Genomic DNA, 15,480 nt, shown 5'->3' with positions numbered 1-15,480 from the left:
CAGGGTTTCCGAGGGTGTAAATCTTTACGGGAGTAGAAAGCCTCATCTTTCTCCCACGGAGCAGCTGGTAGTTTCGAACCGCTGACATTAAGGTTTGCAGCCCGATTCGTACTGACTTATAATTTCAGGACATGAAGTGTTTATTCTAAACTCTCATTGCACAGTACCATCTGAGAAGGCTGGCTAGTACATAGCATGAGTCACTCCTGGACGGTCTATGGCCAAAAGTTAGACATTAAGGGCTTCTTGACTTGCAGAATGAGGGATACTAAAATAGGCTCTCAGACCTGAAAAGTTCATATGGGCTGTGGCAACCCAGATCTGTGCTCCCAACGAGCAATATGATCAGGCAATTTCTCACTTCTTTGCACTTGTTCCTCTCTACTCGCCTCCCCTATTGTCAGTTAGAACTCAGCTATTTTCTCATTCACTCTTTCATTCTCTTGTCTTCAACCCCAGAATCCACAGAGTTTACTAATCCTTAGAACAAACATACTTAGGAATAACTAACTAGATGAGCTGAAAGTTCCTTCAAGAAGAAAGACAATTTGTCATCACTTTGCTTCTCCTCAACTAGATAATCTCTCGTCCCTTAGCAATGAACTTTCTCTTACTCACATGGTATAAGGTACATTGTAGACATTCAACAAATGTTTATGGCATTAGTTTGACTTGACCTCCATGTAGTCAAGAAACAAGAGGATGGGAGAAGTACTGGAACAACAGGAAAGTGGGAAACTTGGAGTGGAACAGATTACCAGAAGACTGGCCCTCCGCAACGTCTGTTCAGAGTCATCTGGTTGGGCCAGGAGTTTCCCCAACAAGTCCAGAAAGAGGTTGGAAGCCTCCTGAAACACCTGTAAGCTGGAAAAGAAAATGAGCCCCTGGTTTCTCCGCTAATAAACTCTCAGATATAGCAACTGGGTCAGTTCTGAGCAAAGGGACAAGTCCCTGAAAAGGAATACATCAAATTGTGCTCTCCTGTACTCTGCACTCAGTATACACCCAGTCTCAGAAACATACCCTCCAAGGCCTTTCTTTGCCATTTTCCATAGGTCCTTTCAGTCAGGGCCCTGGTTGCTACTGATTCTTAGAACCTGAAAGACTTGAGACAAAGTTGGAGGTGTCTCGGGCTCTTTAAGGGGCCAGCTGGACTCTGCAGGGTCATTTATCTGACCCCTAAATCTGTTACAAAGCAGATTCTTCTCATTTAGCCTTTTCCTAATGGAGAGGGAAAGAGAATAGAGCCAAAATGGCTGCTAGAAAAAAGTGGCCTCTCATCCTACCTGTCACTTGTCTGGTTTCTCTCTAGGTTGAAGGTGCAGGCAAAGTAGGCCTGAATCGCAGCCATTAGGTCCTTTAGGAAGGTTCCATACCAAGATTGCTGCCAGAAAAAGGAGAGAGAGTAAAGACAGCCAGATGTGGGGATGAAGTAAAGAGTAGGAAAAACTATGTATACATTAAAAAAAAAAAAAAAAGGTGTACTGAGGCCTAGTCAAGTAGGCCAAGTGGACAGGAGCCGGGGAGGGCCCAGTCTAGCTGGAGAGTAGCTCTGGGCTACAAACAGCCTGGAACTGTGTTCTGCTTGGCTTGCAAAGAGTTTTAGAGGTTGATAGGCTTTGTAGAGTAAGTTTTTCAAAATAGTTGAGACTATTATTATTTTTTAATTCCTTAAAAACATCCAAGACCAACACTTATCTGTAGCAGGCAGCTCTTGGCTTAGGCCCTGTTAACCATGTCTCCCGTGCTGGTTCTGAATGGGTTCCCCTGCCCACTCAGCTCAACTGTGGCAGGACACAGCATGGGGAAGCAGAAGTGTGGCCTCAAACACAGTGAGTCTCAATCCCTGCTCTACCATTACTGCTTCTGTGACTGTTCATAAGTTGGTGACAACACATGAGTTAGACTGAATTTCAGTCTCCTGCACAAAAATATTGGGTCAACAAAACCTAGGATTTATCATTTCAAAGTAGAGTGTTCTAAAAATTGGGAAACTGCATGTAAATATCTGATTTGGGGGGAAAGAATCTTAGGAAATTAGAACCCTGGACCCGTAGTCCCACATGGCAATAATGGGAGGACGCTGCTCTATTTAGACTGCGTATGTGATCCCCAGTTTGCCACATTTTCCACTATTCTGTGTAATCACACATAGTCTACTTCACTGACTAACATTATCTGCCTTGTCCCAAAAGACTTAAGAGTGTTCAATTCCTAGTCTCCTATGTAGAGAAGAGGAAGGCAGAAAAGGGCAGTAGGGCCAAACAGAACTGGCAGTCAGAAAGTGAGAAAGCCAAGAGGCAGCCATTTTTGTCAGCTCTGAGAGGCTCCTGGCCTGGCACTCACCTGCTGGATGCTGGTGCTCTCTTGGCTGTGTCTGAGTAGGCTGAGCAGCAGTCCAGGCAGCCCTGCCTCACAGCAGAAGGAATACAAGGCAACAGAGTCACTGCAGCTAGACAGAAGACTGCTCAAGACCTGGAGTGCAGGGAGGATGTGGGAAGCACCTTCTAGGATGTCATTCAGGATCTAAGAGTCATGAGGGAAAGAGACAAGGATCAATATCATCTAAGGTAAAAGTAGGACAGTCACAGATATCACAGATGCCCAGGAAGTTGGCAAGGAAGCACAAGGCTCATTACTCTTTTGGGGAGTCTAAAACCCAGAGGAGAAGGAGAACAGGAGTACTATACCAGATAAGAGGAACAAAGAGGGTCAGGTAACAATAGTGACCAAGGGGGAGGACACCTCCCTTCAGGATTTGTCAGGCCCAGTGCCATTCCTATCTGTTCTTACCTTTCTCTAGTTCCTACCTTAAAAGAAAACATATCTAAAAATGAACAACAAGGAAACAAAACAATGCTAGTGAATTCCCAATTACAAGAGAGCTTCAAAAATTTTGTGGAAAAATTCATTACTTTCCATTCCGTTTTTCCACAAAGTTTCTGAAGCTCCTTCATATTTAACTCTAGATCAAGGATTAACAAACTATGGTTGACAGGCCAAATCTACCACGTAATTGCTGTACAGCTAGTTTTTAAATGGTTATAAAAAAGACATTTTTTAAAAAGACTAGCATTTATATCCAGAAATTTATGTTATTCACTGTTCTAAACCTGTGAATTTATTTGTATGCTTAATCTGTGTTGTTGTTGTTGTTGTTAAGTGCCGTCGAGTCGGTTCCGACCCATAGCGACCCTGTACAGGGTTTCCAAGGGTGTAAATCTTTACGGGTGTAGAAAGCCTCATCTTTCTCCTGTGGAGCAGCTGGTAGTTTCGAACCTCTGACCTTAAGGTTCACAGCCCGATTCGTAACCATTATGCTACCAGAGCTCCTTACCCTGTAAATTAAGTACTAAAACCAAAAATCAAACCCACTGCCATCAAGTTAATTCCAACTCACAGCGACCCTACATAGGATCTCCAAGACTGTAAACCATTATGGGAGCAGACAGCTTCATCTTACTCCTGGAGAGAGGCTGGTGGGTTTGAACTGCCAACCTGAGATTAGCAGCCCAGTGCTTAGCCTAAAGTGCCACCAGTGCTGCTTAAAGTAGGTACTATCCCCCATTATGGAGTCCTGGTATAGCGCTGTGGGTTAATGCGCCAGACTGCAAAGTCATTTGAACTGCAAGGTCGGCGGTTCAAGCTCACCAGCTGCTCCTCGGAAACCCTATACAGGGGTCGCTATGGGTTGGAATCAACTCAACGGCACTTAACAACAACATCCCCCATTATATAGATGAGACAACTGAAGTAATTAGTTGAACTAAATCCATTAAATAAGTAATCAAAGATCATGTTCAGTAGGAATTCAACACAGGGAGTCTGATCCCCAGAGGCAGAGCTCTTAACCTGCTTCCTCACATGAAAAAGTCAGCACTATGAGGGCAGTACATGTAAGTGCCGAAAAAGACGGAAAGGCACAGTGCCAAGGAAATTTCATGGGGAAAGGAGTCTTCAACGATGATGCTAAGATAATTGTCAATTCACATGTAAAAGGAGTAACTTCAACCCTTAACACACACTATTCACAAAAATTAACTCAAAATGATCAGAGGCCTAAATGTACAAGCTGAAACTATATAATATTTTAGAAGAAATCAGTAAAATCTTGAAGAACTTGGGCTTAAAGACCCCTAAACCAGACACTAATAAATGTTGCCAAAGCTTGGAGGAACACAGACATTCATATACTGTTGGTGGTCTTTGCATGTTTCATTGTAATATTTGACTTTGTCTTCTCAAGCTACCTTTTGAAATTTCTGTTCAGTTTTTTTTTTTTTTTTTACTTCACTTCTTTCATGCGTGAGAGAGCAAGTTTTAGTCTCTTCTGACATCCACTTGGGTCTTTTCCTTCTTTCTTGTCTTCTTAAGGACTTTTTTATATATAAAAAAATAGACCTTTTTATTGTTGAAGAATTGAGAGAAGGCCTACAGTTCCACACTGAACAAATCATACATTCTGCTTCACTACATGCCTGCAGTCCCCTCCATGCACCAACAGCCAACAGCATTTACTTCTATTCACTTAATGATTACATTCCTCCCTGTTTGTCTCCTGCCACCCTCCCTCTTGGTGTACACTGTCCTCCCAGTCACTCACCCATAACAACATGTACCTGTCCTCTAGCCCATGAACAACTTTCCCTCCCCTTCCTCCCCGCCCTGTAACCATCATAGATTGCTTTGTGACTATTATTTAATTCACAGTTTCAAAGTAACAGAGGCACATATTCTTCCAGCCATCCCAAACCCTTTGTTGAGATCAAATCTCTATCTTGAGGTGTGAAGTTTTGAATGGTGATGGTGGTAGTGTGCTGTGTATAGTGAACCTGTACAGGGTTTCTGAGGCGGTAAATCTTTATAGGAGCAGAAAGCCTCCCTCATCTTTCTCCCGCAGAACAGCCGGTAGTTTCGAACTGCTGACCTTAGGGTTAGCAGCCCGATTCATAACCACTACGTTACCAGAGCTCCTGATCTTCCTTGTAGGCATATGGATATTAACCTATCACAGACAGGATTACATTTCAAAATATATCTTAAAATGTTCTTTTTGATGATGAATGCAACGCCATTCCTCTTCAATTTTTCAATCCCACAGCTCAGTAAGCCATGTGATTGTCAGATTCAAAATAGTCAGTACCAGTCCATTTTAGCTCACTTGTTGTTATTGTCAGGTGCCATCAAGTCAGTACTGACTCATAGTGACCTTATGCACAGCAGAACAAAACACTGCCCAATCCAGGGCCAACCTCATTATTGTTGCCATGCTTGAGCCCACTGATGCTGCCACTTTGCCAATCCATCTGGCTAGGGGTCTTCCTCTTTTTCTCTGACCCTCCACCTTACCAAACATGATATCCTTCTCCAGCGACTGGTCCCTCCTGACAATATGGCTGAAGTATGAGAGACGAAGTTTGGCCATCCTGTCCTCCAAGGAATACTATGGCTGCACTTCTTCCAACACAGATCTGTTGGTTCTTTTGGCAGCCCATGGCATCTTCAATATTCTCCTCTAATACCATAACTCAAAAGCATCAATTCTTCTGTGGTCTTCCTTATTCACTGTCCAGTTTTGGCATGCATATGAGGTTACTGAAAATACCATGGCTTGGGTCAGGCACACCTTAGTCTTCAAGCTGACATCTTTGCTCTTCAACACTTTAAAAAAGGTCTTGTGTAGCAGATTTGCCTAATGCAATACATCATTTGATTTATTGACTGCTGCTTCCATGAGTGTTGATAATTGATCCAACTAATGCTTAGGATATCGATGTTTATGCGTCCCATTACATTTTTGAAAAATTCCAATTTTCCTAGAGTTATACTTTGTATATCCCATGTTCCCATTATTAACGGATCTTTGCAGCTGTTTCTCCTCATTTTGAATTGTGCCCCATCTGCAAATGAAGTTCCTGAAAGCTTTACTCCATTCACACCATCACGGTCAACTCTACTTTGAGGAGGCTTCCCCTGTCAGTGAAACAGAGTCAGAGAGGGGTCCAAAATATTCTGGTAAGTCTTAAGAGGAAACATCACTGTGTTCCAAGAAAGCAAGGGATGACTTTGTTGGAGGATCACCAACTTAGAACCCCAAATAATGGAAAGCATTATCTCCCCAAAAAGAATCTCATTCTAGTCATTGTTGTTAAGTGCCGTCAAGTTGGTTCCAACTCACAGCAGCTCACCAGGAAGCACCTGGTGAGTTTGAACCACCAATCTTGTGGCTTAAACCAATCTTTCAGTCCAGCGCATTAATCCACAGCACCGCACCAAGACTCGCAGGAGTTAGTAGACCTGTATTACAAAAAACTTATATACTCCATTTCTTTTATAATCACCTTCATGTTTGTCTCTTAACCTGTGCAGCCTAAATATTGACAATCTGGCCCTTTATAGAAAAAATTTGTCAACCCCTGCGCTCAACAGGCAGTTAGTTTTCCCTTTAGGAAAAAACCCTAAGACTGCCACAATCTGTGTCAATAAGAAAGACAGCAAACCTCCTGAACTAGGAAAACAGGAAAGAAACCAACTATCTTTCTCATGATGTTAAAACCCACTATCTGTCCAGGTGTCCAACTTATAGCAATCTGATAGGACAGAGGAGAACTGCCCCATAGGGTTTCCAAGGCTGTAAATCTTTATAGGGTTTCCAAAACCATGTATTTCTCCTATGGAACAGCTGGTGGGTTTGAACTACTGACCTTTCAGTTAGTAGCTCAACACTTAACCCAGTGCATCACCAGGGCTCCCTTCTTATTACATTAGTGTTTTTGTTTTGTTTAACAGTCAGTTACCTGCCCTCCAGCCTCCTGGAGCTGGCTCTGGATACGCTGGCAGAAGTCAGGATTGCACAACAGGGCGAGAGGAGCCTTCAGTTGAATGGGCGCAGGCTTGGTGCTCTCTAGCAGGTGCTGCCACTCCTCATCACTGCTGGCCGGCTCCTGAGACAAAGGGGAGTGGGAGAGCTCAGGGAGACGTTGTAAAGTATAAGGGTAGTAATTCCCAGTCTGGGGAACCAGGAAGTAGCTACAAGAAGCCCATGACTCCTTTGGCACAGATGCATTCTTTTTCTTCAGACACCAGTTTAAAAAAATATAGTTGGCAGATGTGAGGGGTCTTGAACAGTTTCTTGGAGAACACGGACACAGATGCGCAAAGCGGTGCCTAGGAAGGTATCTGCTGCAGCATAATTTGTAATTAAAAGAAAAGAAACATCATAAAGCCAATCATTAAGAAATCATAGCACTTCCGTATTAGGAAATGTTATGAAGCTGTTTTAAAAGTGTGATACCAGAATTTACTTGAAATGGCTTTCCTTTCCAAAGTCTTCTCAACTCCCACCAAATGAATGGGTGGAACCATGCAAATAGGGTGTACAGGAGTCTCACACTAGGATTGGTTAGTTTTGCCCTCCCACTAAGTTTAAAAGGAGCCCGCTCAGAAGCAAGAACAGACAGCCCAGGAGCAAACAGATAGAAGAGCCATGTGTGAAGCCTGAGCTCCCTGCTCAGAAGAGTGGCAGCAGCAGAGGTGACAGTCTGAAGAGACAGAGCAGCTGCGGACCTTCTGGCCCACGGACCAAGGAAAGCTAAGTCTCTACAGGCAGGAGGCTGACTTGTAGAATCTGTCTTCTGGTATTTATAGACTCTTGCTTGAGCAGGGCAGAGGCCAAAGGGCCACATGGCTGAGAAGCAAAAGACAAGAGCCAGACGTGTTTGTAGCACAACAAAGAAAAGGTGTTCCTGACTGGAGAACTGCTGCATCCTGAGTTGTTTCTGATGCTGAACTTTACTCTGTTCACTTCCCTAATAAACCCCATAATCATGAGTGTTGTCTATGAGTTCTGTGTGGCCACTGCAATGGATTATTGAACCCAGATGTTAAACAGAAAGTGCCATGGGAGGAACAGTTAGTGTCAGACAGGGATAAAGAAGGTTTAAGGGTAGAAGCATGTCTGATTTTCCTTCCTCTTTGTGAAGCCAGCGGAAGTCAAACATGGCCTTCCTGCCAGTTTTGCAAAGACTGTAGTACTGAGGATACAGGACTCACACATTATTCTTGTCAGCAATGCATAACTAAATCTAATTATGAGAAAATATCAATTTGAGGAACATTCTACAAAATAACTCTGTTCTCCTCAAAACTGTCAGTCACGAAAGACAAAGAAGGGCTCCAAGCTGCTTCAGATTAAAGGAGACCAATGAGATACAGGACTCCTGGTGTGGTGCTGCAGGATCAACACTGGACTTCGAACCACAAGGTCAGCAGTTCAAACCCACCAGCTGCTCCTTGGAAACCCTATACAGGGTTACTATGAATCAGAACTGACTCAACGGCACTCAATGAGATATAGGAGTTCTGTTGTGGTGCTGTAAGATATGCACTGGACTGCTGATTGAAAGGTCCACAGTTCAAACCTACAAGTCACTCTTCAGAAACCCTATACAGGGTCACTGAGTCAGAACAGACTATACGGCACTTAATAACAACAACAAATGAGATATAACAACTAAATGCAATGTGTAATACTTGACTGGATCCCGGACCAGGAAATGCTTTTGTTTGCTGTGAAGAATATTAAAGAGCAATGGAAAATTTGGAATATGAATTGGAGAGTAATTAACAGCATTATATCAATGGGAAGTTTTTTAGTTTTATAAGGTACTGCAGTTGTGCAAGTGTTCTTAGGAAATGCAATGAAAAAACCAAGTTCACTGCCATTGATCCGACTCCAAGTCATAACGACACTACAGGACACAGGAGAGCTGCACCCATAGGGTTTCCAGGCTGCAAGTCTTACCATAAGTAAAATGTGTATCTTTCTCCCTGGAGGGGGTTTGAACTCCCAACCTTTATGGTTAACAGCTGAGTACTTAACCATGATGCCACCAAAACTCCTTAGGAAACACACAACGAAGTGTAAAGGGGGATGTCTGCAACTTGTCCTAAGAGTTCATATACAGAGAGAGAAAACCATAAATCAACTATGGCAAAATAATAATAGTGAAGAGGTATGTGTGAATTTTTTGTAAGATTTTAACTATTGTTCTATAAGATTGAAATTGTTTCAAGACAAAAAGTTAAAACCCTGAAAAAGACAAAAGATTGAGGTCACATGGCATGCGCTGATGCAGAGAGATCTCTCTAACCTGGTCATATGGTAAAAGAGACATGGTGCCAAACAAAACATGGTATGAACTCAGTAATGTTAAAACAGAGTCCAACTATGTACTCCTGAGTGTGCATATATGTGTATGCAGGAGCACAGAAAAATGGGAAGGAGACGGACTAAACTGATAGGGGAGGTCACCTCTGAGACTGAAGGAAGGCTCACGGGGACTTTCATTTTTATCTCTGTGTTCCAATTTTTGGTAAGTATATGTTCAGATACTGTGGAATTAAAATCTATAAATAGATAAGAAGAAAGCAATTTTTTAATGCAAAAGGAGCTCATACTTGGCTTGGGAATCACTCTGTTCTAAAAAACAGCTAGCCAAACCCAAAGTCCCATGGCAGAAGGCCAAGAACCCTCATGGCTCACCTCATTTTCCAGGTCTGCAGCATCAAGGCTTCTCTGGACCCCCACCTCTGGCCTCAGCTCTGGGAATGCTTGTTCACAACCAACGGTAATCCGGTGTTCCCTAACAGAAAACCGATGAGTAGGGTGAACTCCAGACCTGTGAAGCTTAAGATTCATTAACTTGTCCCTCCCCTGGGCCCAGACTATGAATGAGGAACAACCCATACAAGACTGGACAGATACTTTGTAGGATATGGCCAGGACAGGACAGTTGACCAGCACGGACACATACTTCCTAACTGCCTTCCCACTTTGAATCTTACTCGCAAATCTTCTTTGGCAGTTTTCACCTGTGGATCTCAACGCATACAACTTTCTCTTTTGAACACAGGTGATCTTTTCCCTTTCAGTTAATGTACAAATGAGACATAAAGAAAAGGAAGTCCCCAAGTTTCCTGATCAGTCAGGAAAGCACCTAGAACTAGAACTCAGGAACGTAGGACCAAGACTCCCAGGGCCCTGTCCATATTGAGGCAATGATTGGTGACAGGGACCAGGTAGTATTTGCTTTGGTTGAAGTAAAAACTCTGCAAGATACTATAAATCCCTGGGTACACCCTGCTCACCGAGGTGTAAGAAGAGCCTCTCCAGCCCCCCATTCAGCCCAGCGGTTCTTCATTTCTGAAGCCAAGATCTCAGCCAAGAGGCCTGGTTCCTGAGGGGTGGCCTGTAGCCTGGGCAAAGGGGCTACACCAGGAGCCACCTTGCTGGTCCTGTCCTCTTGCTCAGACGTAGGTTCTGTGTTCTGGTGTTTCTGTGGGAGACAAGTTGGAGACACTGGGCCTAAACTATTTGGTTACCATAGGGCAATATGGGTCCTATTTGTGGTCCTTTCCCACCCCTAGAAAGACACTTTCCTAATTCTCCCAGTCACTAGCCTGGTCATATCTCAACACACCTCTGCCCCACACACCTTCTGCTTGGCCTCCTCAGCCATGCGTTTACGTGCCTGACGCAAGATGCGAGATTCATTGCCCTTGGGGGCCAGCCGATGTGCCTGTTCTTCCTTTAGGACCTGAAGTTCTGGGGGTAGGCGACTGGTAAAAGGGGTGCCCAAATCCAGGGTTGCAGGCTCGGTTATTACTGCAGAGAACAAGGGCAAGACATTACAACAACATGGGAGCTGCAGCCAGTATGGCCACTTGGCCAGAGACAATGTCAGTGTCTCTAGGCGTTCATGGAAGATCATTTTGGCAAAGTGACAAAGAATGAGAGAGGTTTCAAGAGAAGTGGCAAGGTCAGATAAAGGGCTAGGAAGGAAATTCAAGCTGGTGGAAGAAGGAAGAGGTGCTGGATGCACAAGTTTGGTGGAGGGGGCAGATAGTGGAGAGTACTGGAGTACTACACAAGTCTAGGGGTCCTGATGACTCACTGGTGACACGACCAGCAATGAAGGGGTGATGTAAGAGGTCTGGCCAAGACAGACGCTGCCGGGGATCCTTGGTGAGTAGTCCCTGAAGGAAGTTCTGTGGAGAGAGAAAATACTCTTTTGAGTCCTTTTTCTACTTCCCTGTAGGCTCTAGTTCATCAGCAGACTTGGCAAAACCAAGACTCCTGAGTATATTTTGACAGCAGAGTAGCTCATCTTGATTCTGCTCTTCCTATCTCTTTCCTCAGACCTCGTTTTCTTGTTAGCAATCAAGGACAGACTCCACTTCCTGGGAAGCCCCAGTTCTTGTCCCTGGAAGTTTCGGAATCCCAGAAACAAAAACAGAAACTTCCATGCCACTAACTTTGTGAGGAAGAAAGAAAAACTGGGAGACGGAGGGGGCTGTCACCTCCACAGTTATTTGTAGACAGCAAACACTCAGAGGCCTCCCACGCTGCTCACTGTGCCCTCCCTGTGATTAGGGTTTGTTTGTGTCTGGGTAGGAACAGATGTATCGGTGGTTAAAAACACACTCACACACACAAGCCATTGTTTAAAGATGTATTGGGGAGCACTCAAAACCAGAAATCTTTCAGGAAATCTTCAGATGGTAGAGGGATAGGGAGGCTTTCTACGAAAAGTGTACATCTGTTATGAGATATCCTTGGGAAAACCCTCAATTAGGCCTGAAACAGGAATATAAAGTTCTAGTAGATTATGACCACTGTTCTACAAGAAGGTAGATTAATGTAATATAGCTCTTGTTGGAGATACCTGCATATTGGCCCAAAAGGAGAATGAATTTCCTGAAAGTTCTTTTGTTCAGATTCTTTGCACTAATTTGTAGTTGTTGCTGTCAAGTCAGTTCCGACCCATAGCAACCCTGTATAAGGTTTCTGAGGAGCAACTAGAGAGCTTGAACCACCGATCTTGGGGTTCAAACAATTTTGCAGTCCAGCACATTAACCCACAGCACCACACAGGTTGCTTTTAAGCCAGTGACTTTTCTCAGTGAAAAATAAGCTGATTAACCCAGCAGCTTAGTGGGTTACACAAAGTCAGCAGTTTGAATCCACCAGCTACTCCTTGGGAGAAAGAGGAGGCTTTCTGCTCCCATAAAGATTTATATCCTTGGACACCCTATATAGGGTCGCTATGAGTAGGAACCAACTCAGTGACACAGTGGCAGCAACAGCAAACAGGCTGGGGAGAAATTTGGCCCTTCTTATCCTAGATACAGTAAAGGAGAGTTGTAACGACATTTCACTCTAAGAGAAGGTTGTATTTAAATTTCACTGAAGGCCCCAAATCTTGCTCTAGATAAGAAATTTAGTCAGAACTCCTCTCCTGCCCTTTAACTAGATAGGTAGTAGACTCCAGCCTGCTGAGATTCAACTGTAACGAACAGGTACCACCTCTATCATCGGCCCCTCATCCCCGAAGCACCCTGTCAGCGCCCACCATCCAGATGCCTAGATTCCTTCTTTCAGGCAGAGGGCTGAAAGCTGTATAGGCTGCACCTAGAGATCACTGGGACACTGCATCTGACAGAACACAAATGGAATAAAGGGCATGTGAAAGGACCAGTGTCTGTTTCTAGTGTCTTGAAATTACCTTTCATTGTGATCAAGTATAGCCTGGCCCAAAGAGAGGCTGCCATGCCCAAATATGACAGCGCTTAGAGCATCCTCCCAGGTAAACTTCTGCAGTAGAAGAGCAAGGCTGCTTTGGACCAGCTCTTGCAGTAGTTCTGTAAAGTCCTGCCCCTGCTCTGGAAAAGGATTTTAGAAAAGGGAACAGGGACAGAGGGAGCCACGCTTCTGATGTAAAAGCCACCTTCTGTTTTCTATTCATTACCTTGAAGCAAGGGCTAATAGTGGCAGGCCAGCGCACAGGGTCCTTGAGAATGAGGCTGACCAGCTCGAAGATGCTTGTGGTATAGAAGGGAGGGGTGCCTACAGCCAGTTCATACAGTATACAGCCCACAGACCAGAGGTCCGCTGTGTGATCATATGGTCGCTCCTCCACCAGCTCTGGAGACATATACAGTGGTGTGCCTTTGATGGATGTCAGCACCATTGTGTTGGTGCTCATAGCTCGGGCAAATCTAAAGGAGATGAAGGGACAGAAATGGGAAGGGAGAAGGTATCAAAAAAACAAAAAACAAAAAACTAGACTTCTATCATTGCATGAGATATCCCAAACCTGAGCAGAGAAAGTATCTATGATTAGGTTGCAAAAAACCCAGCAGGAGTCCCAGTCTTTAGCTCAGGTTGCAAAATGAGGCCCAACTCTGTTAAACAGATGGTCTCTGCGGAGCTGGAAACACAGATGGAAGCTTAGAGTCCTCACCCAAAGTCACAGAGCTTGATGCCACCACCCTTGGCAAGGAGGATGTTCTGAGGCTTCATGTCTCGATGCAGAATTCGGTGGGAGTGCAGATAGTACAGAGCCGACACCAACTGGGCAGCAATGGCCTGAACCTAGAGGCCACGCAGTCAGGCAGGAAAAAGAAAAGGCAGAAAAAAGGAGCATGCTGGAGATCTCCCTCATCCTACTGCTGATGGGATCTTTTCCTCCTTCCCTTACTTCTAGAGCTTCACAGTGTATCTTCCTTAGTTTTTGCTCCCCTTGTTCATTCATTATTTCATTCACTCATTCATTCCAGGAAAATTTACTGGATGTCACTTACTAGTTGTGTGACCATGGTCTAATTTTCAGATTCATCCTTTACAAAGGTGACAATATCTGCCTCACAGAATTATTGTGAGAATTACATGAGTTAATACATGCAAAGCACTGTCTGAATGGTATCTGGCATTTTGTAAGCATTCAATATACATTACCCATTGCCTTTGAGTCAATTAGAATTCATAGCAACTCTACAGAACAGAGAAGAGCTATCCCATAGGGTTTCCAAGGCTGTAATCTTTAACCAAGTAGAATGCTACATCTTTTCTCCCAACAAGTGGTAGTGGGTTCAAACTTCCAACCTTCTGATTAACAGCCAAGTGTGTAACCACTGCACAACCAGGACTCCTTTCAATATTTGTTGTTGTTAAGTACCGTCAAGTTGGTTCCAACTCATGACCCTGTATAGGGTTTCCAAAGAGTGACTGGTGAGTTTGAACCACCAACCCTGCGATTCAAACTGACCTTGCAGTCCAGTGCTTATCTGACAATGCCAGACCAAGACTTATCTAAAAACATTAGCTATTAATGGCATCCTTATGAGGTAATACTGTTATTATTCTCTTTTTACAAAGGAGGAAACTTAAGTACCAAGGGGACCCAGCTAAGAGGTGGCAGAGCCCAGCACTGACCTGCTGCTATTTTGGCTCTCGTGTTCATACACTATGCTACCCTATCACGTTACCTTTATATACACCTGGATTCTACTGTTTTTCTCAAGAGTCTTGAAAATGGAAACTCTCAGTGCCCTCAGCTTTCCTACCAGTATTTAACCTGGAAAGAGGTTAGGTCAGGGGCAGAGAAAATTTTGAGTCAAGAGGAATACCTGATCTTCGGGAAGTTTCCCATCATCTTCTAGGATCTGAAAGAGCTCTCCCTCAGCATAGTCTGTTACCACCACCACCTGCAGGGAGACAGTAATGGTGCCATTGCCTGGGAAATTCCTGGGACCCTCTGCTGGGGAGAGGTGACCCAAACCATCAAAGCCCACCTCTTTGTCAGTTTCAAAGCTGTCAAGCATGTGCACAATGTTGGGATGCCGCAGACCCCGCATGATTTCAATCTCTCGTTGCAGGTTCCTCAGCTCCTTCTCTGAGCGGCCCAATTTTGGAATGAACTTCAGGGCTACAACCTGTCAATGGTGAGGTAAATAGTCAAGGCCTAATGATACTATTGCGAAGGAGTAGAACTCCAACATTAGCCTGAGAGATGCTGAGCCCTGCCTTGACTGTTTTCACAACTTTCATTATCCATAATGATCTTCTTCCACTTTCTCAATGGTATCCTGACTGTAGCTAGGCTTCCCTTACCCCTGGCTCCAAGAGGAAAAAGCCTTGGCCAGACATATCCCTTTGGTTACCGTGGAGCAAACCTACAAAAAAGGTAGATGCTGGGAGATGTGTTTAAGATATTTGGGACTTAGGGGAAAGAGAAGGAAGAAAAAAATGAAGTGAGTGCACATGGTTTAACGCTTTCTGTATGATATGATAAATAATTATTGCTGTTGTTATTGCTGTTGGTTCCGAGTCACAGAGACCCTGTATAGGGTTTCCAAGGAGCAGCTAGCTGTTGTTGTTGTCAGGTGCCATCGAGTCGGTACCGACTCATAGCGACCTTATGCACAGTAGAACGAAACACTGCCTGATCCTAGGCCAAACTCACTACTGTTGCTACACTTGAGTCCACTGATGCTGCCACTTGGCCAATCCATCTCATTGGGGGTCTTCCTTTCTTTCTCTGACCCTCCACCTTACCAAACATAATATTCTTCTCCCAAACGTAATATCCTTCTCCCGTTACTATTCCTTCCTGATGATATGTCCGATGTATGAGAGGC

The 15,480-nt window shown here is 44.2% G+C and overlaps 1 protein-coding gene across 1 annotated transcript in view; it reads right to left on the bottom strand.

Annotated features, from left to right (window-relative positions):
* The window catches only part of STK36 (serine/threonine kinase 36), a 42,680-nt gene that overhangs the window by 25,061 nt on the left and 2,139 nt on the right, over positions 1-15,480 (bottom strand). Inside the window, 12 exon segments of the mRNA XM_006867867.1 lie at positions 759-864; positions 1,287-1,384; positions 2,347-2,526; positions 6,798-6,944; positions 9,545-9,644; positions 10,150-10,337; positions 10,497-10,666; positions 10,956-11,049; positions 12,810-13,059; positions 13,305-13,435; positions 14,470-14,547; positions 14,635-14,775. Coding sequence (XP_006867929.1) covers positions 759-864; positions 1,287-1,384; positions 2,347-2,526; positions 6,798-6,944; positions 9,545-9,644; positions 10,150-10,337; positions 10,497-10,666; positions 10,956-11,049; positions 12,810-13,059; positions 13,305-13,435; positions 14,470-14,547; positions 14,635-14,775 — 1,683 coding nt within the window.

Source organism: Chrysochloris asiatica, unplaced genomic scaffold (genome assembly GCF_000296735.1).
Source record: "Chrysochloris asiatica unplaced genomic scaffold, ChrAsi1.0 scaffold00110, whole genome shotgun sequence".
In the NCBI taxonomy this organism is placed as follows: domain Eukaryota; kingdom Metazoa; phylum Chordata; class Mammalia; order Afrosoricida; family Chrysochloridae; genus Chrysochloris; species Chrysochloris asiatica.
This window is presented reverse-complemented; position numbering and strand designations above follow the sequence as displayed.